The sequence below is a fragment of the Eumetopias jubatus genome, unplaced genomic scaffold (assembly GCF_037043125.1).
Source record: "Eumetopias jubatus isolate StellerSeaLion01/CBP00866 unplaced genomic scaffold, mEumJub1_p1.0 scaffold_12, whole genome shotgun sequence".
Lineage (NCBI taxonomy): Eukaryota > Metazoa > Chordata > Mammalia > Carnivora > Otariidae > Eumetopias > Eumetopias jubatus.
The window spans coordinates 64,056-89,843 of NW_028274818.1; the positions used below are offsets into that span (position 1 = coordinate 64,056).

Here is a 25,788-nt window from a genome sequence, read left to right on the forward strand (position 1 = left end):
GGAGGCACTTGACGTGAAAACCAGACGGATCTGAACGGGCGCAAGGGGAGGACCGAAGCAGATGCTGGCGTGCCTCACCCACTCTCAGCAAGGCAGGCGGGGGAACACCTGGTTCCAGGTGCTATTACCGGGTCTGGGTGCCCATCGCCCAGCTTCCATCAGTGTTGGCTGCTAACAGGACACAATTGCCCCTTCCCCTAAGATTTGCTCTTGCTCCAAAGGAGCCTCCAGGACCAGGAGCGCCTAGAAGGCTGTGCATCCCCTGAACTGGCCTGCAGTTGGTAAGTAACTGACACAGGGGTACAAAAGCTGGACCTCTTTGCCTCAAGGGGGGACAACTCTAGGGCTCCATTTGTGCCCAGATCTCCCCCTGCGATCAAGCTGAAGCTGAGCTCACATCTTTCTGTAGCTTCTTCCCATCCCATGCTGCCCCTTCACTTCCCTCAATAAATCACTCACATGAGATCCCCACCTTAGTCCCTACTTCTGGGAAATCTGGCCCCAGACTGGGAACTCACTCTGTATATGTGACCTGGTAAGATAGGAAGGGCAATGTGAGTCAAGTGTCTGCTCCCTCTGTGGGTCAAGAAGAGGTGAGAGTCTAGTAAAGAAAGGAAGACATCTGATGGCAGCAGGACATGAGCCTCAAGGACGGGGTGAGGTGTGAAGAATAACGAGGAAATGGTCTGAGAACAAATAGTTGGCTCTGTCCCCTGGCTTGAGGTTTTGAAGGGCTTAAAACTGGGAAGAATTAGCAAGTCCCAACAGAGAGGCCACAAGAAAATGGGTGTTTTTCTGGAAAGGAGCAGCCACTGCACTGCTTTCATTTCTACCTCTTTTCCTCCACAGCACCTGACTCGGGAACAAGCATCACCAACTGTCTGCTGCCTGCCTGTTCCTCTGGTGAATGAGTGTAGCCCCCACGCATCAGTGACCACCCCAAACGTGGAGACCTGTACCAAGCAGACTTGTTACTAGTTTCCTGTGTGTCATGAAGACCCCCCATTAGCCCTCCTGTGCATCCTCAACACCAAGCTGGATGTGCAGCACTTAGCAAAGCACATTGGAGAGCAAGATGACAGTGTCTGCTCACATTGATCCAAACATGCAGAAGCAAGAGCACATGGCAGGGCTCTGGCCACAACAGCGAGGTCTAGTGCTCAGGCCCCTGCTGTCCGTCGCACTCATGAAAGTAGTCTAGGGAACAAGCAGGAGTTGTAGTCTGCACGCTCAACAAGCTGGGCAGAACACATGGTTCCAGAGCAGGAGAGCACGCGTGAATCCCGAGATCCAACAGAAAACGGTGACCCGAGCAGGTCTCAGGGCACTGGAGGGAGCACTCTGGGACTAGGCATCCGCTGCAAAGAGGCTCTAGAGGGAAATCTACAACGCAGGTAACCAACCGTTGTCTACTCTAAGATACACACAGCCAGAGAAACTTGCATTTTCTGATGGAAGTTTCTGGGGGAAATGGGCACTTTATTGTTTCCTGGGGTCTCTGGAGGCCTCAGGCAGGGCTGGGTCACCAGCTTCCCCCAGAAGAGGAGGCTGCTCCGTGGCTCTGTTTGTGGAAGTCGTGGCTATTTCCCCCAGCAAGATAAAAACTTGGAAAACTCAATCTTCTTATCCCCATTCTTGCCCTTTTTCTCAAAGGTATTGGCCCAGTAATCTGTGCGCTTTTTGTCCTGTGGGCAGGAGAAAATAAGACAAATCCCGTTGTACCCGTGAGATTTGGGCTAGGAGATATAGGAAGAGAGGCGCCCTGCTGTGGGGACCTGGCAAGAGCGTGTGGAGGACAGGAGCGCTGTAAGCAGAGCCACGATCTTGGGGCTGTTGCCTGGAGACCCCCTGATGAGCAACCCCCGGTGGGCACCCCTGGGATTCTGAGCAGCCTGGGCCACTAGCCACACCGGTGAGGGGGTGAGGGGACCTTCACCAGCCCCAGGCCCCGCCCTGTCCCTCTTTACGTGCACTGCCCACACTCTCCCCCAGGGCCCAGTGCAGGCTGACCTTGGTTTCCTTATGTTTCTACTCCCCTCCCATGTGACTCCTTTCCCATCCAAACTTGTAAGTTCCGGGTTCCCTCTCCTCAGGGCCCAGCTGTCTGTTAGATTTTGCTCATAGATTCCATGCATTCTAATAGCACAATAAAACCCTGTGTAGACTAAGCTTAGCCTAATGTAAAGGGTTATGCTCATATAACAAAGTTACGATTTCCACTGAGTTCCATCTTGATGAGGCTCCACTTGAACCAGAAGAATGAGTCTACTGGAGGGAGGAATTATGTTTGCCAGGAGGACTATCTGCTACCCCTGAAATCACAGTGGTTCAACAGATCATCTACTGGGATCCCTTCATATCTATACCCCATGTTGCTATTTTTAAATTATTTCCACTTACATATCCTCATTTATTCTCATTTATTCCTTAGATCAGAAAAAAGGGAATATCAGAGAGTGTGAGTAATTTGTCCAGAGTCACACAGCAGAGAAGCCCCAGCAGCAGGCTTCTGATTCCAAGCTCCAGACACCTTCTTCTACATGTTCTGTCTCCCCAAAGGGCTGGCCCTGCCTGGGGCTGGAAGGGAGTAATCAATGAGGCAGAATCAGGCTCAGGAATATCCAATAACAAAAAGTGAAACAAGAATCCTCAAATAGGGCGCCTGAGTGGCTCAGTTGGTTAAGCAACTGCCTTCGGGTCAGGTCATGATCCTAGAGTCCCGGGATTGAGTCCCACATCGGGCTCCCTGCTCGGCAAGAAGCCTGCTTCTCCCTCTGACCCTCCCCCCTCTCGTGTACTCTCTCTCTCTCATTCTCGCTCTCTGAAATAAATAAATGTTTAAAAAAAAAAGAATCCTCAAATATGTCAGAACCCATGGGACTTGCCCACCCATCACAGCCCCCTCCACACACACATTAAAGCCTCTCCCTGCCCCAGACAAGCCAGACCCCGACTCACACAGGCATTGAGGAACTTGGGGAAATTCTCCTGGAGCATCTTCAGCAAGGCTGACTTGTCCATGGTGTCATGGTGCCTGGTGTAGTTGTGAAATAGTTCGATGATGCCCACCACGAACTTCTCAGCTTGTGTGTTGCTCATCTTGGCAGAAAGAAAAACTCTGACCCTTTTTTCCTTCCCTGGGTGAGGAAGGTCTCTATGTTTAGGACGAATGGATGGGAACAAGGGAGAAAGTGAAGAAGGCCCAGGTGGAGCAGAAGAAACTATTTCTCTGTGTGGTGGGACATGTGGCTGGGCCACACAGGTCAGGGTCCAAGAGGAGCTGAAAGAGAACATTGAAGTCCAGCTGTGGGTAGGGCCACAGACTGGAGAAGCAGGGATGTAGGGGTCAACCACCTGAAAAGGTGGGGCCCTGAGCGAAACACAGCATTTGGATGACCTCACACTTCCAACAGCACCAAATCCATCTTTTCCAGCATCAACGTCAGGGTGAGAGTCATGGGGGAGAACAGTACCACTGTTGATCGGTCTTGGACAGATCCTGGGCTGCTTTGGGAATAAGACCCCCTGGAGGCCCACCATGACCAGCATGAAATGGGCTGTGGGGGCTATGAAGGTGAGTGTGAGCAGAGGAACACAGTGCTGTCCTGAGCCCCAGTGGAGGTCTTCCTGGACCATCCCCAGGACCAAGAAAGAGGGACTATGGAAGAGAATCAGCCTCAGATTTAAAATGAACAGAAAAACTCTGGTTTCTCTTTAGATCGCATAAATCTTTCGCCTTTTACTAAAATGAACAGAAAGACCTGCCCAGGTTCTTAGGTGGAATGTGAAAGAATGGTGTCCTAGATATCGTCTATTATTGAGGATGACCTGCCCTTTGACCTTCCTACTGTCTGGACCTCCCGAAGGCTAGACCATGTTTAAATAAAGAGAAGGTCTGACTTCTTGAATCAGGTTCTCCTGCCAACAGTCAGAGGTCTGGGCTGGACGGGACCCCAAGCCAGAGAAATTGGACAGTGCAGCCTTCACATTCCAGAATTACCAAAGCACCAAGGAAATAACCTTGGCTCATTCAGGTGAGTATCTAATACAAACTGCCATCACCTCCTGATGTGGGAGAAAGCTGTTATGTCACTAAGGAATGGTCCAAGACAGAAGCTGAGCCCAGTACCCAGACAGTCCCTGGGCTGGAGTGGAAGTGTGAAGGCTTTATTCATGCAGGGGCAGGACATCTCACCAAGGCAATGGGGAGTGGAGGTCTTGGGCCTGAGGTTAGGAGAACCTTCATGGCTTTGGCAGGGGCACCCACTCTTCCCCAAAATTGGGATGCAGAGTGGATCTCCAGCAACCCAGGGCATGGCAGGCAGGTGAACCAAGAGAGGAAGGAAGACAAGGAGGAGAGGGAGTCATGTCCTCAGTTCCCACTGGGGATATCTCCACAAAAGTTGTCACAGAGGAGCCAGGGGAGTGTTTGGTCCAGCTGCCTTGTGCAGACAAAGACCTCAAGCCGGTGGGGGGAGGGGGGGGGCAGGGCGCAGGCCCTCTGGTGGCCATGGGGCAACTAGACCCAGGCTCCTGAGTCCTCTCCCACAGCTGCTTTCCCTGCTCCCACAGGCCCTGAGCACTCCTTCTAGAAAAAGCAAAGAAGCAGGTACAGACTTAACAGAGCTGAGAAGGCATCCCTGAGGAGAAGGATGAGTGAGATGTGTGCACCTGGGCAAAGACTGGTCCCTTTATGGGGCTCAGCCTGGCTCTTCCCAGGGGCTGGAGGCCCTGAGGCCATATTTGCTATCTGCATCCTGGAGCATTGCTCCACTCAGATGGGTAGGACATACTTAGGAGGGTGTGTTCAGCATTTTGCAGAATCCCAGGCCTCCAGGTCTTGCGCCTCCCAAGGGACCACCCCTGAGCCTCTTCTGTCCCCAAATTGATCTGGGGCTGGGAGGCCAGTGGGACACGTCACAGCAGGACAGAAAATAGGGTAGAGAAAACTGGGTTTCTGGACCTAAGGAAGGTGGAATTTCAGACTCTGGAGGCAGCATGGTTTGTATTTGCTCATCACCCACCCTTCTAGAGATTTGCTCTGACAATTAACACTAATGACCACCACTACTTATTGGGTTCTTAAATGTGTCAGGCATTAAGGTACCTGCTGTACCTACTTTCCTCCTTAACCCCTACCACCCTATAAGGTAGGTCTGTCAAATTCACAAAATACACAGAAAAGAAGACACGGAAAGAATCCTGAAAGCAGCAAAGGAAAAAAAGTCCTTAACCTAAAAGGGAAGACAGATCAGGTTCACAGCAGATCTGTCCACAGAAACTTGACAGGCCAGAAGAAAGTGGCAGGACATATCAATGTGCTGAATGGGGAAAATATGCAGCCAAGAATACCTGATCCAGCAAGATTGTCATTCAGAATAGAAGAAGAGATAAAGAGTTCCCCAGACGAACAAAAACTACAGGAGTTCATGACCACTAAACCAGCCTTGCAAGAAATATTAAAGGGGACTCTTTGACTGGGGGGATAAAGACCAAAAGCAACAAAGATAAGAAAGGAACAGAGAAAATCACCAGAAACACCAACTTTACAGGTAATACAGTAGCACTAAATTCCTATCTAGCAATAATCACTCTGAATGTAAATGGACTAAATGCTCCAATCGAAACACATAAGGTATCAGAATGGATGAAAAAAAAAAACAAGACCCATCTATATGCTGCCTACAAGAGATTCATTTTAGACCTACAGACACCTGCAGATTGAAAGTGAGGGGAGGAGAACCATCTATCATGCTAACGGACAACCAAAAGAAAGCCAGAGTAGCCATACTTATATCAGACAAACTAGACTTAAACCGAAGACTGTAACAAGAGATAAAGAAGGGCATTATATCAAAATTAAGAGATCTATCAAGAATATCTAACAATTGTAAATATTTATGCCCCCAACTTGGGAGCACCCAAATATATAAATTAATTAATAGCAAACACAAAGAAACTCGTTGATAATAATACAATAATAGTGAGGGACTTTAATACCCCACTTACAGCAATGGACAGATCATCTAAGCAGAAAATCAACAAGGAAACGATGGCTTGGAATGACACACTGGACCAGATAGACTTAACAGATATATTCAGAACATTTTCTCCTAAAACAGCAGAATACACATTATTTTTTTCTAAGATTTTATTTATTTATTTGAGAGAGAGAGAATGAGAGACAGAGAGCACAAGAGGGAAGAGGGTCAGACTCCCCGCTGAGCAGGAAGCCCGATGTGGGACTCGATCCCGGGACTCCAGGATCATGACCTGAGCCAAAGGCAGTCGGTTAACCAACTGAACCACCCAGGCGCCCCACATTATTTTTGAGTGCACATGGAACATGCTCCAGAATAGATCATATATTGGATCACAAATCAGCCCCCAACAAGTACAAAAAGATTGAGATCATACCATGCATATTTTCAGACCAGAATGCTTTGAAACTTGAAGTCAAACACAAGAAAAATTTTGAAAAGACCACCAATGCATGGAAATTAAAGAACATCCTACTAAAGAATGAATGAGTTAACCAGGAAATTAAAGAAGAAATTTTTAAAAATACATGGAAGCAAATGAAAATGAAAACACGACAGTCCAAAACCTTTGGGAAGCAGAAAAGGCAGTCTTAAGAGGAAAGTATAGAGAAACACAGGCCTACCTCAAGAAACAAGAAAAGTCTCAAATACACAGCCTAAACTTACACCGAAAGGAACTAGAAAAAGAACAGCAAATAAAGCCTAAAGCCAGCACAAGAAGGGAAATAATAAAGATTAGAGCAAAAATAAACAATATAGAAACAAACAAGCAAAAACAAACAGAAAAAAAAAAAAACACAGCAGAACAGATCAATGAAACTAAGAGCTGGTTCTTTGAAAGAATTAATAAAATTGATAAACCCCTAGCCAGATTTGGGACGCTTGAGTGGCTCAGTTGGTTAATCGTTTGCCTTCGGCTCAGGTCATGATTCCAGGGTCTTGGGATTGAGTCCCACATCAGACTCCCTGGGAGCCTGTTTCTCCCTCTGCCTGCCTCTTCCCCTGCTTGCATGCTCTCTCTCTGACAAATAAATAGATAAAAATCTTAAAAAAAAAAAAATAGTCAGACTTATCAAAAAGAAAAGAGAAAGGACCCAAATAAATAAAATCATGAATGAAAAAGATCACAACCAACACCACAGAAATACAAACAATTATAAGAAAATATTATGAAAAATTATATGCCACGGTGCCTGCGTGGCTCAGTCAATTAAGCATCTGCCTTCAGCTCAGGTCATGATCCCAGGGTCCTGGGATCGAGCCCCAAATCAATCAGGGGCCCTGATCACTGGGGAGCCTACTTCGCCTTCTCCCTCTGCCTGCCGCTCCGCTTGCTTGTTCTCTCTCTCTCTGATAAATAAAATCTTTAAAAAAATTATGTGCCAACCAACTGGGCAATCTGGAAGAAATGGACAAATTCCTAGAAGCATACAAACCACCAAAACTGATATAGGAAGAAATAGAAAATTTGAACAAACCGATAACCAGCAAAGAAATTGAATCAGTAATCAAAAAATGTCCCAACAAACAAAAGTCCAGGGCCAGATGGCTTCCCAGGGGAATTCTACCAGATATTTAAAGAAGAATTAATACCTATTCTCAAACTGTTCCAAAAAATTGAAATGGAAGAAAAACTTCCAAACTCATTCTACAAGGCCAGCATTACCTTGTTTCCAAAACCAGACAAAGACCCCACTAAAAAGGAGAATTACAAGCCAATATCCCTAATGAACATGGATGCAAAAATTTTCAACAACATACTAGCAATTTAATTCCAACAGTATATTAAAAAGACTTATTCACCACGATTTATTCCTGGGCTACAGGGGGTGGTTCAATATTCACAAATCAATCAACATGATATACCACATTAATAAAAGAAAGGATTGGGGCACCCGGGTGGCTCAGTCAGTTAAGCATCTGCCTTCAGCTCAGGTCATGATCCCAGGGTACTGGGATGGAGCCCCACATGAGGCTCCCTGCTCAGCAGGGAGTCTGCTTCTCCCTCTGCCCCTCCCCACTGCTTGTGTTCTCTCTCTCTCTCTCTCAAATAAATAAATAAAATCTTTAAAAAAAAAAAGAAAAGAAAAGATAAGAACCATATGATCTTCTCAACAGATGTAGAAAAAGCATTTGACAAAATACAGGATCCATTCTTGATAAAACGCTCAAAAAAGTAGGTATAGAGGGAACATATCTCAACATCATAAAAGCCACATACAAAAGACCCACAGCTATTATCATCCTCAATGGGGAAAAACTGAGAGCTTTTCCTCTATGGTCAGGAACAAGACAGGGATGCCCACTCTCACCATTACTATTTAACACAGTACTGGAAGTCTTAGCCTCAGCAATCAACAACAAAAAGAAATAAAAGTCATCCAAATGGACAAGGAAGAAGTCAAACTTTCACCGTTTGCAGATGACATGATACTCTATGTAGAAAGCCCAAAAGACTCCACTAAAAAATTGCTAGAACTAATACATGAACTCAGAAAAATCGCAGGATATAAAATCAATGTGCAGAAATCTGTTGCTTTTCTATACACCAATAATGAAGCAACAGAAAAAAGAAATCAAGGAATTGATCCCATTTACAACTTGTAATCCCAATTGTAATCCCAAATTACAATTAATATACCGAGGAATAAACCTTACCAAAGAGGTAAAAGAAAACTATAGAACATTTACAAAAGAAATTGAAGAGGATACAAAGAAATGGGGAAAAAATGCCATGTTCATGGAAACAAAGAACAAACAATGTTAATATGTCTATACTGCCCAAAGCAATTACACATTTAATGCAATCCCTATCAAAACACCACCAGCATTTTTCATAGAGCTAGAACAAAAAATCCTAAAATTTGTATGGAATTACAAAAGACCCTGAAAAACCAAAGCAATCCTGAAAAAGAAAAGCAAAGCTGGAGGCTTCATGATCCTGGACTTCAAGCTATATTACAAAGCTGTAGTCATAGGGGCGCCTGGGTGGCTCAGTCAGTTAAGCAGCTGCTTTCGGGTCAGGTCATGATCCTGGGGTCCTGGAATCAAGCCCCACATCGGGCTCCCTGCTCAGCCAGGAGTCGGCTTCTGCCTCCCCTCCCCTGACCCCTCCTGCTCTCTCACTCACTCTCTCTCTCTCTCTTTCTCTCTCAAGTAAATAAATAAATTCTTTAAAAACAATAACAAAAAGCTGTAGTCATCAAGACAGTATGGCACTGGCACAAAAACAGACACATAGATCAATGGAAAGAGTAGAAAACCCAGAAACAGACCCACAACTATATGGTCAACTAATCTTCAACAAAGCAGGAAAGAATATCCAATGGAAAAAAGACAGTCTTTTCAACAAGTGGTGTCGAGAAAACTGGACAGCAACATGCAGAAGAATATAACTGGACCACTTTGTTATACCAAACACAAAAGTAGACTCAAAATGGATGAAAGACCTAAATGTGAGACATGAAACCATCAGAATCCTGGAGGAGAACACAGGCAGCACAGGCAGCAACCTCGTTGACCTTGACTGTACCTCGTTGACCTTGACCACAGCAACTTCTTACTAGACATGTTGCCAGAGGAGAGGGAATCAAAAGCAAAAATGAACTACTGGGACTTCATCAAGATAGAATCTTCCGCACAGGGAAGAAAACCATCAAAAGTAAAAGGCAGCCCACAGAGTGGAGAAGGTATTTGTAAATGACATAGCTGAGAAGGGCCAGTATCCAAAATCTAGGAAGAAACTATCAAACTCAACACCCAAAAAACAAATAATCAGTTAAGAAATGGGCAGAAGACATGAATAGATATTTTTCCAAAGAAGACATCCAGATGGCCCTCAGACACATGAAAGGACGCTCAATATCACTCATCATTAGGGAAATACAAATCAAAACCACAATGAGATACCACCTCACACCTGTCAGAATGGCTAAAATTAACAACACAGGAAACAACAGATGTTGGCGAGGATTTGGAGAAAGGGGAACCCTCTTACACTGCTGGTGGGAATGCAAGCTGGTGCAGCTGCTCTGGAAAGCAGTATGGAGGTTCTTCAAAAAGAAAAATAGAATTCCCATATGATCCAGCATATGCAAATCCTTTGGCATTTACCCAAAGTATACAAAAATACTGATTTGAAGGGGTACATGCACCCCAATGTTTATAGCAGCATTATCAACAACAGCCAAACTGTGGAAAGAGCCCAAATGTCCGTCGACTGATGAATGGATAAAGAAGATGTGGTATATATATATACAATGGACTATTACTCAACCATCAAAAAGATGAAATCTTAACATTTGCAACCACATGGAGTAGGAGGACCCTGGGTTCACCTCTTGCAGCGTGGCCACCGAGAGAACACCACGTCAGCACAAATAACCCAGAAAGTGACTGGAAGACTGGCAGAACAGACTCTCCACAGCCGGATATAGACAAGAGGCCACAACAAAGCAGATCCACCCACTCTGATATGCTCTTGGCAAGATCCCATCAAAGCAGTGCCACAAGCCTGGCAGTGTGCAAGCAGCCCAGACAAAGGCCAACACCACTCCAAAGTGAGTCTTGCTCCAGGGAGAGGGGAAGATAACCACACACCAGGGGCGCCTGGGTGGCTCAGTCGGTTGAGTGTCTGCCTTCGGCTCAGGTCATGATTCTGGCGTCCTGGGATCGAGCTCCGCATCGGGGCTGCTTCTCCCTCTCCCTCTGCCTGCCTCTCTGCCTACTTGTGATCTCTCTCTCTCTGTCAAATAAATGAATAAAATCTTAAAAAAAAAAAAAAAAAAGACACCACACACCAGTCTGACTGTGACTCCAGCAGTGGGCTGGGGCAGGCAGCTGGTCTGACTTGCAGGCCCCACCCACCAATACAAGCTCCAGGGAGAGGGGAAGATAACCACACACCAGTCTGATTATGACCCCAGCAGTGGGCAGGGCGCAAGCTGCTAGTCTGACTGCAGGCCCCACTCACCAGCAAAACCTTCTCAGGGGACAACACAGGGAAAGTGCCTGCAGTTTGGTGCTACTGCATCTCTGGCAAACGCCTGGTCTGGCTCAACTTAAGCCCAAGCCAGCCCCAGACCGGCCCACTAACACCACGGGCACCAGACTCTGCCCACAACAGGCAGAGAGCCATCACAGGCTGGACTGAAGGCAAACACAGCTCCACCACAACAGTAGGGCACCCCTGTAGCAATGCACATAGGAGACACCCCTGAAGCACCATTTTCTGGTGAAAAGGAGACCATTGCACTGTGGGGCACTACAGGACCTCTTCTTCATAAAGCCACTACTTTCAAGTGCAGGAGACGTAGCTGACTTTCCTAACACAGAGAAACAGACATAGCAATAGACAGAATGAGGAGACAGAGGAGTATGTCCCAAATGAAAGAACCAGAACAAAATCAGAGCAGGAGACCTAAGCAAAACAGAGATAAGTAATATGTCTGAGAGAGAATTTAAAGTAATGCTCGTAAAGATATTTGCTAGAATTGAGAAAGAAGTGCAGGACCTCCACGAGACCCTCCACCAAGAGATAGGAGACCTAAAAAAAAGAACCATTTAGAGCTATTGGACTCACTAAATGAAAATAAAAATAGACCACCTGGAATAAATAGCAAACAAGAGGAAGTAGAACAACGGATCAGCCACCTGGAGGACAGAGTCATGGAAAGTAATCAAGTTGAGCAGATGAAAGGGGGAAAAAATACGCAAAATGGGAATAGACCCAGGAAAAAAAATATGCAAAATGAGAATAGACTCAGCGACACTGTCAAGCATAACAGTCGCATGATCCGGGATCCCAGAAGAAGAGAAAAGTGGGCAGAAGATTTGTCTGAAAAAATAATAGCTAAAAACTTCCTGAATCTGGGAAAGGAAAGAGAAATCCAGATCAAGGAGGCAGAGAGCCCCCAACAAAACCAACCCAAAGAGGTCTGCACCAAGATACAAAGTAAATAAGATGGCCAAAAGTAGTGATAAAGAGAGAATTTTAAAAGCAGCAAGAGAAAGGAAAGCAGTGACATACAAGGGAAACCTCACAAGGCTATCATTGGATTTTTCAGCGTAAACTTTGCAGACCAGAAGAGAGAGTCATGATAAATTCAAACAGCTAAAAGGAAAAAATCTACAGCCAAGAACACTCTATCCAGCAAGGCTTTCATTCAGAATAGAAGGAGAGATCGAGTTTCCCAGAAAAACAAAAGTTAAAAGCGAAATCAGCCACGTCCCTGTCACACATGATGCCATCGGCCTGTGGGTCCCAAATTCACAGTCCCGCTGCCCTCCTGCCCAAGTCAGCATGTACTGCCTGCCACCTGCTCAATTTCAAGTCAACACGCCTTCACCTCAGATTGCCAATGGCTCCAACTGGCACTCTTCCTCTCAAATTCCATCCCCTGTGCTCAAGTTTGTGCACAAAAGTGCTCATAATTTTAACAGCAGAATGAAGCAACCCAAATAGTGACATTAATTCTGTGGAATATATAATGGATAAAAGGAGTGTGCTAGGCTGAGAACATCTCCAACAAGCACATCAAAGAACAATACATACAGCATGATTCTGGTTACATTCTGGTTACAAAGGAAACAAACTCAGGAATAATAAAACAAGACAAAAGCAGAGAAGGTGACAAACCATAAGACATAGAAAACAAACAGAGGGTTGCTGGAGGGGAGGGCGGTGGGGGGATGGGGTAACTGGGTGATGGGCATTAAGGAGGGCACGTGATGTAATGAGCACTGGGTGTTATATAAGACTGATGAATCACTGAACTCTACCTCTGAAACTAATAATACACTATATGTTAATTAATTGAATTTAAATTTAAAAAAGAAACCCCTCCAAAATTAATTAATTAATTAATTAAAATGGCCTCAGCAGAGGGGTGCCTGGGTGGCTCAGTCAGTTAAGCATCCAACTCTTGATTTTGGTTCAGGTCATGATCTCCGCATTGTGAGACTGAGCCCTACGTCAGGCCCTGCACTGGGTGTGGAGCCTGCTTAAAATTGTCTCTCTCCTTCTCCCTCTGCTGTTCCCCCCACCCCGCACTCTCTCTCTAAAAGTATATATATATTTACTTACCTGTTTATATATAAATATCTCATATTAGATATTTATATGTATATATATCATATATATATATATATAATGGCCTCAGCAGAGAGTACCCTAAGGCACCTGGTGGAAATGAATGCAAATTTGCTGTAGAAGAACCCATCTTTAACCTAGACACTTGAAAAATATCCACAGATAAAATTTCCAGAAACAAGAGCTCACAGTCAAAAAATTACAAAACACACAAGGAAACTAGGCACCATGAACAGACCCAGAAGAAACAGAGACGAGAATTTGCCCCCAAAAAGACTCCAATATTGAAACATTAGCCACAGAACATAAAATAACTATGTGTAATATGTTTAACAATAAAATCAGTTGAGGGCGCCTGGGTGGCTCAGTTGGTTAAGCGACTGCCTCAGGCTCGGGTCATGATCCTGGAGTCCCCGGATCGAGTCCCGCATCGGGCTCCCAGCTCAGCAGGGAGTCTGCTTCTCCCTCTGACCCTTCCCCCTCTCATGCTCTCTCTCTCAAATAAATAAATAAAATCTTTAAAGGAAAAAAATGGGTTGATATATTAGCAAAGAGCAAGAGACTATAAAAATACCAACTATATTTGAAGAACCAAATAGAGAAATGAAATGAAATAAAATATAAATTAAAATAAAATATAATAATTAAATTTTTAAAACTTGATGAATGGGTTTAACCACAAACAAGAGACAGTTGCAGAGACAATTAGTGAACTATAAAAGAAATTACCCAGAACGTAGTACAGATAGAGAGATGGAAAACATGAATGAGAGGTCAAGAGATAGGGAGGAGAGAATGAAAAGTTCTAACATGCAGAGTTCCAGAAAGAAAAGAAAGGAGAGGAGAGGAAGAAATAATAGAGCCAAGGAAATATTTACAGAAACAATGGATGAGAATTTTCCAAAACTGAGGAGAAACACCAATTCACAGGTTTGTAACAACTGAATGAACCCCAACTAATGAATCTCAAGCAGGTTAAATACAAACAAATCCAATTCTAGAGACGTAATAATGAAACCGTAGAAAAACAAAGACAAAGACAAGATCTTAAAAATAGTAGAGCAAAAAGAGGAATAAAAGACTAAAAATTAGACTGACAGCTGATTTTTTTCAAAAACAAAAATAAACAACAGAAGAAAGTGGATAATAACTTAAATGAGCAGGGAGAAAACTCAACCCACCAAAAATATCTTCCAAGAACAAGTGCATAATAAGGAAAAACAAAACCTAAGAGAGTTTGCTACCAAAAGATAAGCAAATATTTAAGGATGAATTTCAAACATAAGGAAAATTGAACAAATGAGTGGTAAAATGTGTGGCTGAATATAAATACATATAAACTGGTGATGCTGACTTGTGGAGCTAAAAAGAGAAAACCAATGCACCTGACAAAGATGGTGCGTAAACCAGGAAGAGGTGATCAGAATTAGATATTTTAAGGTTCTTCCTTCAAGAGAAGGAAAAAATACTGAATACTTTATACTAATGAATCCAATATGCATGTGAATATATCCAAGGTAACCACCGAAATAGGAGGAATAGGCTTACATACTGATTAGGACAAAAATGAAATGGGTGAAAAATTACTTCAGTCAATTATGATTGGAAAAAGAAATATAGAAAATGAGGGAAAATAGAAAGCATAAAATAGAATGGTAGAAATAACAAATACATAGTAATTTCAATACATCTGAATGAATTCAATAATCTAGTTAAGAAAGAAAGATTATCTGATCAGATTTTTAAATCTCCGTGTGCTGTTTACAAAAGACAAATCAAAAGCAAAAGGACTCTAGTCAATAATAGCAGAATGAAAAAAGATACACCATGCAAATATTAACCAAACAAAAGCTGATTAATATAAAGTGCAACATGCAAAGAACATTATTAGAAATAAAAAATAGTCACATATTAATTTAAAAAATCCCCCAAAGATTAACAATTCTGAACTTGTTTGCATTTAATAATTTAATTTAATAAAACTCAAGGTTTTTGTGCCATGATTCTTAAATCTTAGATGTATTCCGAAAATCATCTCGTACACTCTCAATATATAATTAAGACATGCAGGAAAAAGAGATGAAAACTATGTCATGACAAGATGCACACTAGGGGTACCTGGCTGGCTCAGTTGCAAGAGTATGCAACGCTTGATATCTGGGTTGTGAGTTTGAGCCCCACGTGGAGTGTAGAGATCACTTAAATAAAGAAAATTAAAAAAAAAAAATGCACACTAGTGAACTGGCAAGGGGATGGGGAGGGCCCAGCTCTGATCACATGCCCAAGTAGAGGCTCTTACCTCACCGGAACTCAGCCTTTTCACTCATTAAATGAGGGAAATACATACATACATCTTCTGAGGATCACAAAAGACAATGGATGTGAAAGTGTCTTGTAAAAATAAAAGTGCTACACAAATGTAAAGTGGCGTTATTCTTAATAATTTCAGATTTGCTGGGGCAGGGAACAGAGAGCTACATCCTGTGACTCAGTCCTACCCCTCTTCCTGGGCCCACCCCAGCTTACAAAACTGGGCTTCACACGGTCAGGACCACAGGTTGAAGGATTAATATCAATTATGCATGGTGAGGGGGAAGAGAGTCTCAGCTAGGGGAATGGGGGTCACACAGCCTCTTCCACCGCCCCACCCGCAGGTGAACTGGCTCCCAGATCAGCTTCAGCAAAGGGACAGAGTATAAATGAAGCAACCCCCCCCACCTCATATCTGAACCTCTCCCTCTCCTCTAAGCCCAGACCCCTACTCCACAGAGTGAGCTCAAAGGGTTCACTTCAACTTTACATCAATTGGAGTCAAACAATAAAAATGAACAGTCCATGCACCTCTCCACCCCCAATTCCACCCCTTGATGGCTGCACCCACCAGATTCCACGGGAAATGCTGTTTCCTCCCATCACCACCCCCCCCCCCAAAAAAACCTTTAAAATCATACCTTGGGCGCACCTGGCTGGCTCAGTCAGTAGAGCCTGGGACTCTTGGTTTCGGGATTGTGAGTTCGAGACCCACAGTGGGTGTACAGATCACTTAAAAATACAATCTCTTTTAAAAAAAATCACACTCTCAAAGCAAACAAAAAGACTTGCTATTTATTTGGGATTTGTTTTATTTCTTTAACTCCATGTTCCACTACTGCGGAGAAGCGGAAGCTAAAGGACAAGCCTCTTCGTGTAGCAGGTGGACTACGCACGTTTGTGGGTTCACTTCAGCCTCCAGAGCAGCTCCTCCCTCGGTGGAGGGGGAGGAGGTCTTCACCTGCTGAGACAGTTCCTCCTTCCTCTTTGCACCGAGGTCTTTTCGCCCCTGAAAGGGGGGAAGAGGTTCAAATTCTAACTGTCTTTGCAAACTGCCTTCCTTTCATCCACTCACTCACGCAGGTGTGTCTTAGACAAAGTTGAGTTGCTTTATGGAGCCAAAAGATACCCCTGCTGACATTCCCTGGGCGGGCAAATCCTGTCTCCCCCCTTCATAAGAGCTCCCTGAGAGCCAGAGCTGCGGGTTCCATCAACACGGGCCCCTCCCCAGGGGTTCAAGAAAACCACTGCCATTCTCCCCCCAGCATTCTGCTCTCCGCCCACACGAGGGCGCACGCTCCACGTCCCAAATTGCCTACCACTGTCGGCGGGTCAGGTACTTTGCCAGAGCGAGTTAAATAGAGCCGACCAAGGCTGGGACAAGGTTCTTCGGCCGGGGAGCAGGAAGCCCTGGATCTCTTCTGCTTCCCGTTAGGGCCAGCTCCTACTCCCTGCGGGGCAGGAGGGGCAACTAGAGGAGGGACTAGTTGCCCTTTCTCGACTGTTCACTCTTCGCAGGCCCATGGAGAAGGAAGACAATTCCACAAAGTTGGGCCCCCAGGAACCGGGGAAGAAAGAGGGGAAGGAGGCTCTGGTCTCCCTCTGAGGTGTCCAGAACCTACAGAGGAGCTTGCCTGGCTCAGACTAGGCCTGGAGGGGAGAGAACAGTGACAAATGCCCCATTGCCGTGAGATACAGTTTATCCCCATGCCCCGCACCCTGAAACCACAAATGCAAACAATGGATTCAGACAATAATTCAATTAGTCATTCTCCCTGATGGGGGCTGAGAGCCATTGGTTCCCATGAAATAACTAGGATGATTCATTCTGAGGCTGCAGGGATGGGCCAGCTCAATATTGAAAGGCTTGAAGCTGTGGTTGGCCCAGCCCCAGGGACCCCACCCTGCCCCCATCATAGCACCCCATGATTCTCACGTTCCTGCAGCTATGAGCTACTCAGACCACCACCCCCAACACAAAATACAGAGACAGGCTCCTAAAGCAGGCCCCCCACCTTCAACTGGGCCATGGGCAGCTGCTGTGGACTCAGCCCTACAGTGGCCTCAGCGGCCTCAGAACACTCCAGCCGGACTTTGGGCATGCCAGATGTGCCCTCTCTGCCTCCACTTCACAGTAGGAAGAAAGTGGACCGGCCCCCACCCATTCTGTCAGCACACCAAGAGCAAAACAGGTCTTTGTCTTCAGGGACCCTGCCAGTGATGTGGGAAACAAAGGCAGAAGGAAATGTAAATAAATTTAAACGTCCTTATAGTCTGCAGCCCATTGACAAAATACTTGAGGCAAGCAGAGTATACCTTCCTGCAGGAAGCCCCCAACGGTCTTAAAGTAAATGCTTTGCTAGAGGGAAAAACCTGAGCTTGACAATAGCAAGGCCTCCAGTATCCAGAGAGTCCGGACGGCTTTAATGTATGAAAGTCCTTCTGGCTCTTCCCTTGTCTTTACTTCCCTTAACCCAAAGGTATATAATCAGTTGCTCCTTACAATCCAGGGACAGCTGCTCTTTTCTGCCCACGGGTCCTGTCCCCGAGCTTTAATAAAACCACCTTTTTGCACCAAGGATGTCTCAAGAAATCTTTCTTGGCCATCGGCTCCAGCCCTCACCAACCTCACCAACATTCAAAAACTACATCGCATCACCAGGACTATCTCTGCCCCCCCATTGGACCCATCCCAGCCTGGCTCAGGCACCATTTCCTTCCCCACCCACATCCTAAAAACCCTCTTTCCTGGGGACCACCTGAGTGTCCCTTAAGATGCCTTCGTCCAGGGCGAGACCCTTTTCTAATTCATGTAAAGGCACCTCACGAGCTAGCGGCGGCCTGGTCAGGGTGGCCCCAGGTGTGGGGCATTGCTGAGTCACTCCCAGAGGTGACCATGAGCAAATTCTGATGGCTGGCGCAGCACCACGAAGAGGAGGGAACAGAAGTCACTAAAAGCCAGGACATGGAGGCAGACTTGACCAAAAAAAGATATTTATTGAACAGTTACCCACCACTGGAGCTGACTCAGGCAGGCCCGATGGAGGGTGTCTCCACCTTCCTGATTTATTTTCAGCCCTTGAGGGCATCATTGTAGATCAAAGCCAAGGCTCCCAGGAAGGTGACATATTCCTGGAAGTTCACCACCTGGTCCTTGTTCCGGTCCTTGTTCCGGTCCAGGTCGTCCATCAGCTTTGCAATGTCAGCATCCTGCAGCTTCTAGCATGTCAGAAAGGGAAATCCAGACTCAGTGTGATGAGAACCTTGGGTTCTCTCCCTTTCTCCTTTCCAGGCAGCCCTCCCTCACACAAGAGGCTGTGCACTCTCTTTGTCAAAGACACTGAGTCCACCTTGGGTTCACTTGGCTTTACTTCTCCTCCGCTCCGGCTCCTCACTAGGGAGAGTACCAGGCTGAGAGTATTAGGAATTGACCAATGGTCCCAGTAAGCTATGTGGACTTGGGCCCCAGAATGTGGATAACTGTGAGCCAGATGCACCTGGCACTTCTCCCTCTCCTCACCCTGCTTCTAAAGGGCGGAGAAAGAGGGGCCTTACACACCGCACCAATGGTGAGCTCTTTCTGGATCAGCTCCTTCAGCTCCTTCTTGCTCAGAGTGTTGTCACCTTCCCTGCCCGAGTACTTGTGGAAGACCAATGGCCTGAACCACGGGGCACGCCATGGCTGGGCACTGGGCTCAGAGCTGGGGATGGAAAGCCTGGTCAGTGCCCAACGGCCTCCCCACCCACCCACATTCACATTCCCCAAGTGCTCTGTCCCCACCCGCATCGGTGTCACCATCAGGAGTCAGCCCAGGGCTTGAGCGGGAGGGAGAGACAGACCTGAAGGCCCAGAGGAAAGAGGTGGTCAAGGAGCAAATAAGACCACAGGTGAGAGCTAGCCTCCAGGGGTTCCAGAAACTGGAGAGTATGAGGCGGGCCGCACACAGGCCGCGCTTACACACCCGGGGCACACCCCTCCCGCAGCCCGGGGTACACTCGGCCGGCCATCCGCTGGCCGGGGGCCGATTCACCCCAGGGCGGGCGGCCACAGGAACCCGGTGGGCCCGCGAGGACTCACCGCTTGGCCGGGAGAGGGTCCAGGGACCGGCGGGGCGGTGGCCAGCGCGCCTTTTGGCGGCCGCGGAGCCGAGGCCCGGCGAGCCAGAGCCCACCCCTCCCGCCGCCAGGCCCCCAACCCCGCCCCGCCTACCCCAGCCAACTCCCCCCCTCAACACACACACACACCCCCGGCCAGCCCCACCCCGACCTCTGCCCCGCCCTCAGGCCCGCCCCGTCCAGGCCCGCTGGGCGCCCGCGCCCGCACGACACACCCTGGGGGCCCCCCCAGCCCTCGGCGCTTCCTGCCCCGGGCTGTTCCGGGTTCCCGGGATGGAACCGGGATCCCAGGGGAGACCGTTGCAAGCCAGGGACATCGAGCTCCGAGCCAGCTCCCTGGTCCGGGGGTTCCCCGGAGGGTGTTCAGGATCAACCCCAGATGAAGGAGAGGGAGCAGCCAGTGGTCTATAGGATATGATTTAAAGGACATCTGGAACACCCACCCCTCAGCAAAAACAAATTCCCACCACAACCCTCACAACCATTCCTCCCCGACTGCACCCCCTCCCTCCCCACCCACACCCCCACACCCCAGCCTGGAATTCCGCCTGCAGCCTCTTGCCGGGCAATGTGCACACTGGCGCTTGCCTGAGTTATGTACCCTCCAGTGAAAAGGTTTTCCAGATCCTCTCCTGAGACAGGATTTTCACAGGGGGAAGTGGAGACAGCAGAAGCACTGAACCCCATAGATGATTGTGGTGGGGTGGGTAGGGCTAGCTGCCGAGGGGGAAATGGGGGAGAGGGAAAGGGGGCTGGCATGGGGTGTTGTCCTGGTGGCCTTCTGTGGCCTCAGACTGGCTTCGTCCACCACTGCCCTCAGGAGCCTCCCCCAGCTCCCTCACTGCCTGTGCTCTATCAAAGCACTTCCTCTTAGCTTTCTCTGGGAGGCAAGTGAAAGCCTGGCCCAACTTCCCCCATTTTCCGGAAAGGCAAAACTAAACCCAGCAAGCTCAGTGACATCCACACTGAAGAAGGGCAGGAAGTGGGGTGGAAGCCCAGGACCCTAACTCCCAGAGGCTCTCAACCCACTCAAGGAAAAGTTCTGCCTTGCCCCACCCACCCCCAGGCAAGGTGGACAAGACTTCCTCAAAACCAGCCAGGAATGGAAAATCTTTATTTCCCCTGCTGGAAGGGAAGGCTGAAGCAGGGTCCATCCAGAAGGGAGAGGAGGGCAAGGGACCAGAGAGGAGCTGTGAGAGGGGTTGCAGAGACCAGGGGCAAGGGGCTGAGCCCTGGTCATTCACTGTCCTCCAGGAAGAAGTCGTTGTAGGCCATGCACAGCGTGGTCGGGAACACCGAGTACTCCTTGAAGTCGATCTCCTGGTCACTGTTCTTGTCCAGGCTCTTCATCAGGTCATCAATGCTGCTCTCCTTCATCTTCTTCAAGGGCCCAGGGAGAGGGACAGGTCAGCCACCCCACCTAGCCCTGCCTCACCACTGCATGGTGCCACCCACCCCCTGGGAAGGCAGTCTCAGGGTGATCCTCATCTGGGTCAGCAACACTCTGAACATCTCAACCCCCAGCATCTCCCCCAGCCCACACCCAGTCTGGGGCCTGGCACCATGCAGTGACCTGACTCCTGAATCTAAGCAAACGTCCGTAGGAAAGCTGGTCCAACCTCCCCTTTCCTCAGCACTTTCCACCATCCAAAGAAATAATCATCTAGATTTTATACAGTGTCCAACAGAAATGCCTTGGTGACTATGTGGCACTGAGCATGATTCAGACTTCTTCTGTCTCTGTAGAGGATAGTTGAGCACCGACCCGGACAACACGCCATGAGAGCAGTGTGCCGGAGCCCAGAAGCCAACACAGCCTCCCTTTCTGGGAGAGCTTGCAGCACACCTGTGTGAGGATGAGGCCGCGACTCAGCCATACTCTGTCTGTCCCCTGCTCTCCCAGCCCAGCTCCACCAAGAGGATGGAAACAGGGCCCTCCCGTGGGACAGGAAGAAAACACAGACCTGTTCTGCCCTCCCCTCTTCACTGCCCTTAGCTCCCACTTTTCCACAGGAGACAGACGTCAGGACAAATGGAGATGGAAACAGCTTCTCTGTGACGCGGTCCTTACCCCCAGTCTGGGCTCCTGTTAAAGTCAGGCCTTCCCCAGGGCCTCTGTTCCCCTGTAATTAACGCCTAGGGGAACCGCCACCCCTCCCTTCGCCCTCGTTAACTCCAGGATGCAGAGAGCCTGGCAGGAAAGCCGGAGGGCAGGCTTGGTGAAACCCACACCTGCTCCAGTCCACAGCCCAAAGGGGAGGTTCTCTCTGGGGAGGCCCACCAAGGTTCACAATGTGACTGGAGAGGCCCCCAAGACTGGATTTTCAAGGAAAAAGGAAGGACTCAGCCTCTTACTAGCTGGATGTCTTTAGACAAGTTAGATAATGTTTCTGAGTCTCTATTTTTTTGAACTGTAAAAATAACATAACTTCCTCATAGGCCTTCCCCTTGGTCAGCCACCTCCCACCGTCTCCATCTGGCAAGAAACAATCTGTCTCCTTCCAACCTTGTGGTCACAAATTAGAAGAATGATCCTTTTTGTTCCCATGTCAGTGCCAGCTGAGAGCCCTGGATGTACCAGGCACACAGGTGAAGGCCCTGCCCTTGAGCCGTGCACAGCTCAAGCTGGGCACCCTGGTGCCTTGACCCCCATGATTCCTCACACAGGCTCTTCCATGGCTGTGTGGGCCTGGCCTCAACAAAGAAGGCTCCCTGACCTCTAAACCTTCACACAGGCTGTAATTCACCCTCTGGATGCTGCCCTTCCTCCTTCCCAGTGAAACCCAACTCATCCCTGGTCACAGAGGTCTTGCATCTGGTGGCCCAAGATGTCCACCTTCTTCATTAGGTCTCTGTCAGTTCCCTTTGGCCGTCCTGCTCCTGGCTGAGACTAGAGCACTTGGAGGGCAGATGTGTGTCCCCTATTCTGGGTCTCTACAGATGCAGAACTGGGGCTTCCTACCTCACAGAAGGGGAGCCCCTGACAGTGGTATGGTGCTTCCTCTGTTTCCCTCCTCCCCCATGGTGTGCACAGGGAGAATTCAGGCTTTGGGGTGGGGGTGACAGTCACCTACCTCTCCAAGACACAGCTCCTTCTTGATCAGCTCCTTTAGTTCCTCCCTGCTGAGGGTCAGTTTGCTGCCTTCTCTCCCCGAATATTTATGGAAAGTGGTGACCATAGTGGTCAGGGCCTTCTCAAGAGGTGTCTCCCTCAGTGTGTGGCTCTGGAGGGTGAAGGGAGAGGGAAGGATCAACATCCAGGGGAAGCCAGACCTTCTGCTTCCCCTATCACTAGCCCAGCCTCGAGGCTCTCTCTAAAGAACCAGAAACTAGAACCCAGATGACACAGAATCTACCAACAAGTGGACCCAAATGTACCAGAACAGGTTGTAGTAAGACCGGAGGCAAACATGGAACAGCCAGAGCCATGAGACCAGCCAGCCCCCAAAGGAGCTTACACAGGGGACTGCTTAGGAGATGCTGGAAAAGGGCTCTAGGGGCAGATGACAAGGTGACCTCCCCAAAGATGAACTGGTGGCAGATGATGGAGCCGAGAAAGGGCCCCTGGCCCATATAGCTTGGACATTCATTTCCCGGAGACAGCCCTCACCCCAATCTCCCTCCTTTGCCCCGGTGCCTGAATCACCTGATAGTGGGGAGTGTCCCATTATAGAGGTAGAGGACAGGGCAAAGAGAGAGTCCAGGGTTTGGAGGGGGCTGGGGCTGGAACTGGGAGATAAGGTCTCAGCAGGAAACAGGGCAGAGGTTGTTGGACTTGTCCAGCTGGTCTCAGTCTCTGGCCCAGAGAACTGCATGCAACTGGCACCAAGAAGGGTGGGCCTATCAAAATCTCCAGGACCCCTCTGAGAGCTGGATCCAGAGGTTGGGTTTGAATGTGGCCCCCCATGTCCATCAGCACAGCCACACCCACCCAAGGGAAGAGGCAGCTCCCATAACTCAGACTCGAAAACCACTTCCCCTTAGGAAGGAGGCAACACCCAAGAAACTTGGGGGCTCCAGGTTAATCTGTGTGGAGTCCAGAGCAAGAAGGAAGAAGCAGCTGGCTCTCACCTTCAGCCCAAGCCCCCCTAGTGATTCTTGAATTGGATCTGTCATTCACCTCTCAGCACCCCAAAAACCTCAGCATCACCCACCCCCCTCCCCCACTCCAGGAGACTCAGCCAGGACCACAGGTTCTCTGGGTGGCTGCAATAGCATCCTGGCTGGTTCTGATCACAACTCCATGCCTAGAGCCACTTGTCAAGAAATTCTGATAACCACAGCTCCACACTCGGTCCTCCTTCCTGAGGGCACGCCAACTCATCATGCCAGGCCTTCCTCAAGGCTTGTCACGGTCTGGCCTCATTGCCCTGCTTGCCGCAGCGTATAGATGAGCAGGGAGGTGAGAAGGAAGGACTCACCAGGGAAGGAAGCAGCAGACAACCCACACAGCAGAAACAGGCTCCCTCCCACCACTCCCTGCCTTTGTTCCCTTGCTCTGGTCCCCAGGAAACCAGGGGAGGGAAAGAGCCAATGAGAAGGAGAGGGACCTGAGAAGGCCCAGATCAGAGCCTCGTGGGACAGGGCTGGGGAGAAACCCCTCTGCCAATCTTGCCTTCCTTGTTTCCAAACAGAGTGGAAGGGGGGCACATTGAGTTCGTTGTGGCACACACATCTTCAGTTCCAGAAGCTTTATTTTCCCAACCAAAAACCAGCACTCAATCTGATGGGACAACAGGGTAGAAGAGAAGCCAGCTGCCCCGGGGAAAAAAGACCCAGGAAATGTGGGCCAAACACAGGGTATCTTCTCTCACCCTAGGCCAGTCTCCACACTGGGGCCCTCCCATCCACACCAAGAGCAGAGCAAACACACCTTGAGATGGGAATCCATGAGGGAAGATGTTTCCTGCCAAGGGCATGAAAGTCAAGGTCAAGGTCATTAGCGAGTATGGAGCCTAAGGTTTTTAAAGGGCTTTTTTTTTTTTAGATTTTATTTATTTATTTGACAGAGAGTCACAGGGAGAGAGGGAACACAGCGGAGGGAGTGGGAGAGGGAGAAGCAGGCACCCCGCTGAGTAGGGAGCCGATGTGGAACTCGATCCCAGGACCCCGGGATCACAACCTGAGCCGAAGGCAGACGCTTAACGACTGAGCCACCCAGGTGCCCCTAAAGGGCTTTTAAAAGTGATTTCTTCTAAGCCTCACTCATCTTCATGGGAAAAAATTGTCAGAGACTTGGAATGGAAGCCTGGGAATCAGGGACCGGGAAGGGGCCCAGGAAGGGTAGGGCCAGGTGATGGTGTAGAGGTTGTGGATTGGGGAAGCAGGTTTGGGGGGCAGGAAGGAATGGGGCAGGGGGCAGGGAGAGTTGCCTGAATCCCAGGAGAGACATTGTTCTACCACCAAGTAGTTCAAGTATGAGCACAGAGCTGGAGTTAGGGGCTTGCACCTGTGGGTGCTGCAGCCCCACCTGGCCTGCTTGGGCGCTCCCCTCTGTGCCCACTCTGCCCCACCCCCATTGGCAAGGCTAGAGAAGCAGCAGGGACTGGTCACTGAGCAACAGGAGTTTCCGAGGTAGAGTGATGCAGGAGCAGTCCCTAGGGGAGGTCACTCCCTTGGAAGATGGGCGGCCAGGGGCCAGGCAGAAGGGGAGGAGGCAGGCTTTTTCCTGGACCAAAATCCTACCCAGGCCTCTGCAGTCACACTCTGAGGGAACATCTGAGTCAGCTGCCCCACTGCTCTGACACTTGAGAGAAAAACAGGGTATAATGAGAAGGAAGGGGGAAAGCTTGAAAGGTCAAGGGACTAAGACCCCCTGCTGCGGGACACCCCGTTTACTCACGTCCTTCCTAACGGCCCCCATACCACCTGGACCTGGCCTGGAAGTCTAACTTCAATCACCCACCAGCCTTTAACCTGACGGGATACAACATCCTGCCTGATATTTTCTGGGGAAAGAAAAATCTCAACTTCATTTATCAGACCGTGTGTCTGGAATTTCATCTCCAAAATTATGGCCACCTCCCACCGTCTCCCTCACTTCCACCCCAGCTACTACCCTCCACTCATCCCTTTGAGGTCCTTTTTCCCTTCTCTGAAGGACCATGACTCTAACTGATAACAGCCCTCATTCCAGGGTCTCTGGGGCAGGGACAGCAAAGGTTGAGAGGGTGATATTCTCAGGCTGCTGCAATGGCGTGGCCTCCTTCCACGCGGCCTCCCTGACCTAAC

The 25,788-nt window shown here is 48.5% G+C and overlaps 4 protein-coding genes across 4 annotated transcripts in view; all 4 read right to left on the reverse strand.

The window, feature by feature from the left end:
* LOC114198598 (protein S100-A15A-like) overlaps positions 1 to 16,167 on the reverse strand; it is a 37,333-nt gene extending 21,166 nt beyond the window's left edge. Inside the window, exon 1 of the mRNA XM_028090090.2 lies at positions 16,083 to 16,167. The gene's annotated coding sequence lies outside the window, so the exon portion shown is untranslated. The remainder of the gene's footprint in view (positions 1 to 16,082) is intronic.
* S100A7 (S100 calcium binding protein A7) lies at positions 1,438 to 16,164 on the reverse strand. The gene is given in 4 exon segments (XM_028090332.2): positions 1,438 to 1,583; positions 1,585 to 1,685; positions 2,959 to 3,280; positions 16,083 to 16,164. Coding segments are annotated over 3 exon segments (303 nt in total). The 5' UTR covers positions 3,100 to 3,280; positions 16,083 to 16,164; the 3' UTR covers positions 1,438 to 1,522.
* A 2,251-nt stretch (positions 16,168 to 18,418) lies between the features above and the next one.
* Positions 18,419 to 19,121, reverse strand: S100A6 (S100 calcium binding protein A6). Its single transcript, XM_028090220.2, is given in 3 exon segments — positions 18,419 to 18,660; positions 19,001 to 19,091; positions 19,093 to 19,121. Coding segments are annotated over 3 exon segments (267 nt in total). The 3' UTR covers positions 18,419 to 18,513.
* A 1,533-nt stretch (positions 19,122 to 20,654) lies between these two features.
* On the reverse strand, positions 20,655 to 22,907 carry S100A5 (S100 calcium binding protein A5). The gene is made up of 2 exons (XM_028090216.2): positions 22,632 to 22,907; positions 20,655 to 20,937 (listed from the first exon to the last, which is right to left on the reverse strand). The coding sequence occupies exons 1-2, from the start codon at positions 22,812 to 22,814 to the stop codon at positions 20,794 to 20,796; spliced, it is 327 nt and encodes a 108-aa protein (XP_027946017.1). The 5' UTR covers positions 22,815 to 22,907; the 3' UTR covers positions 20,655 to 20,793.
* Between the last annotated feature and the right edge of the window lie 2,881 nt (positions 22,908 to 25,788).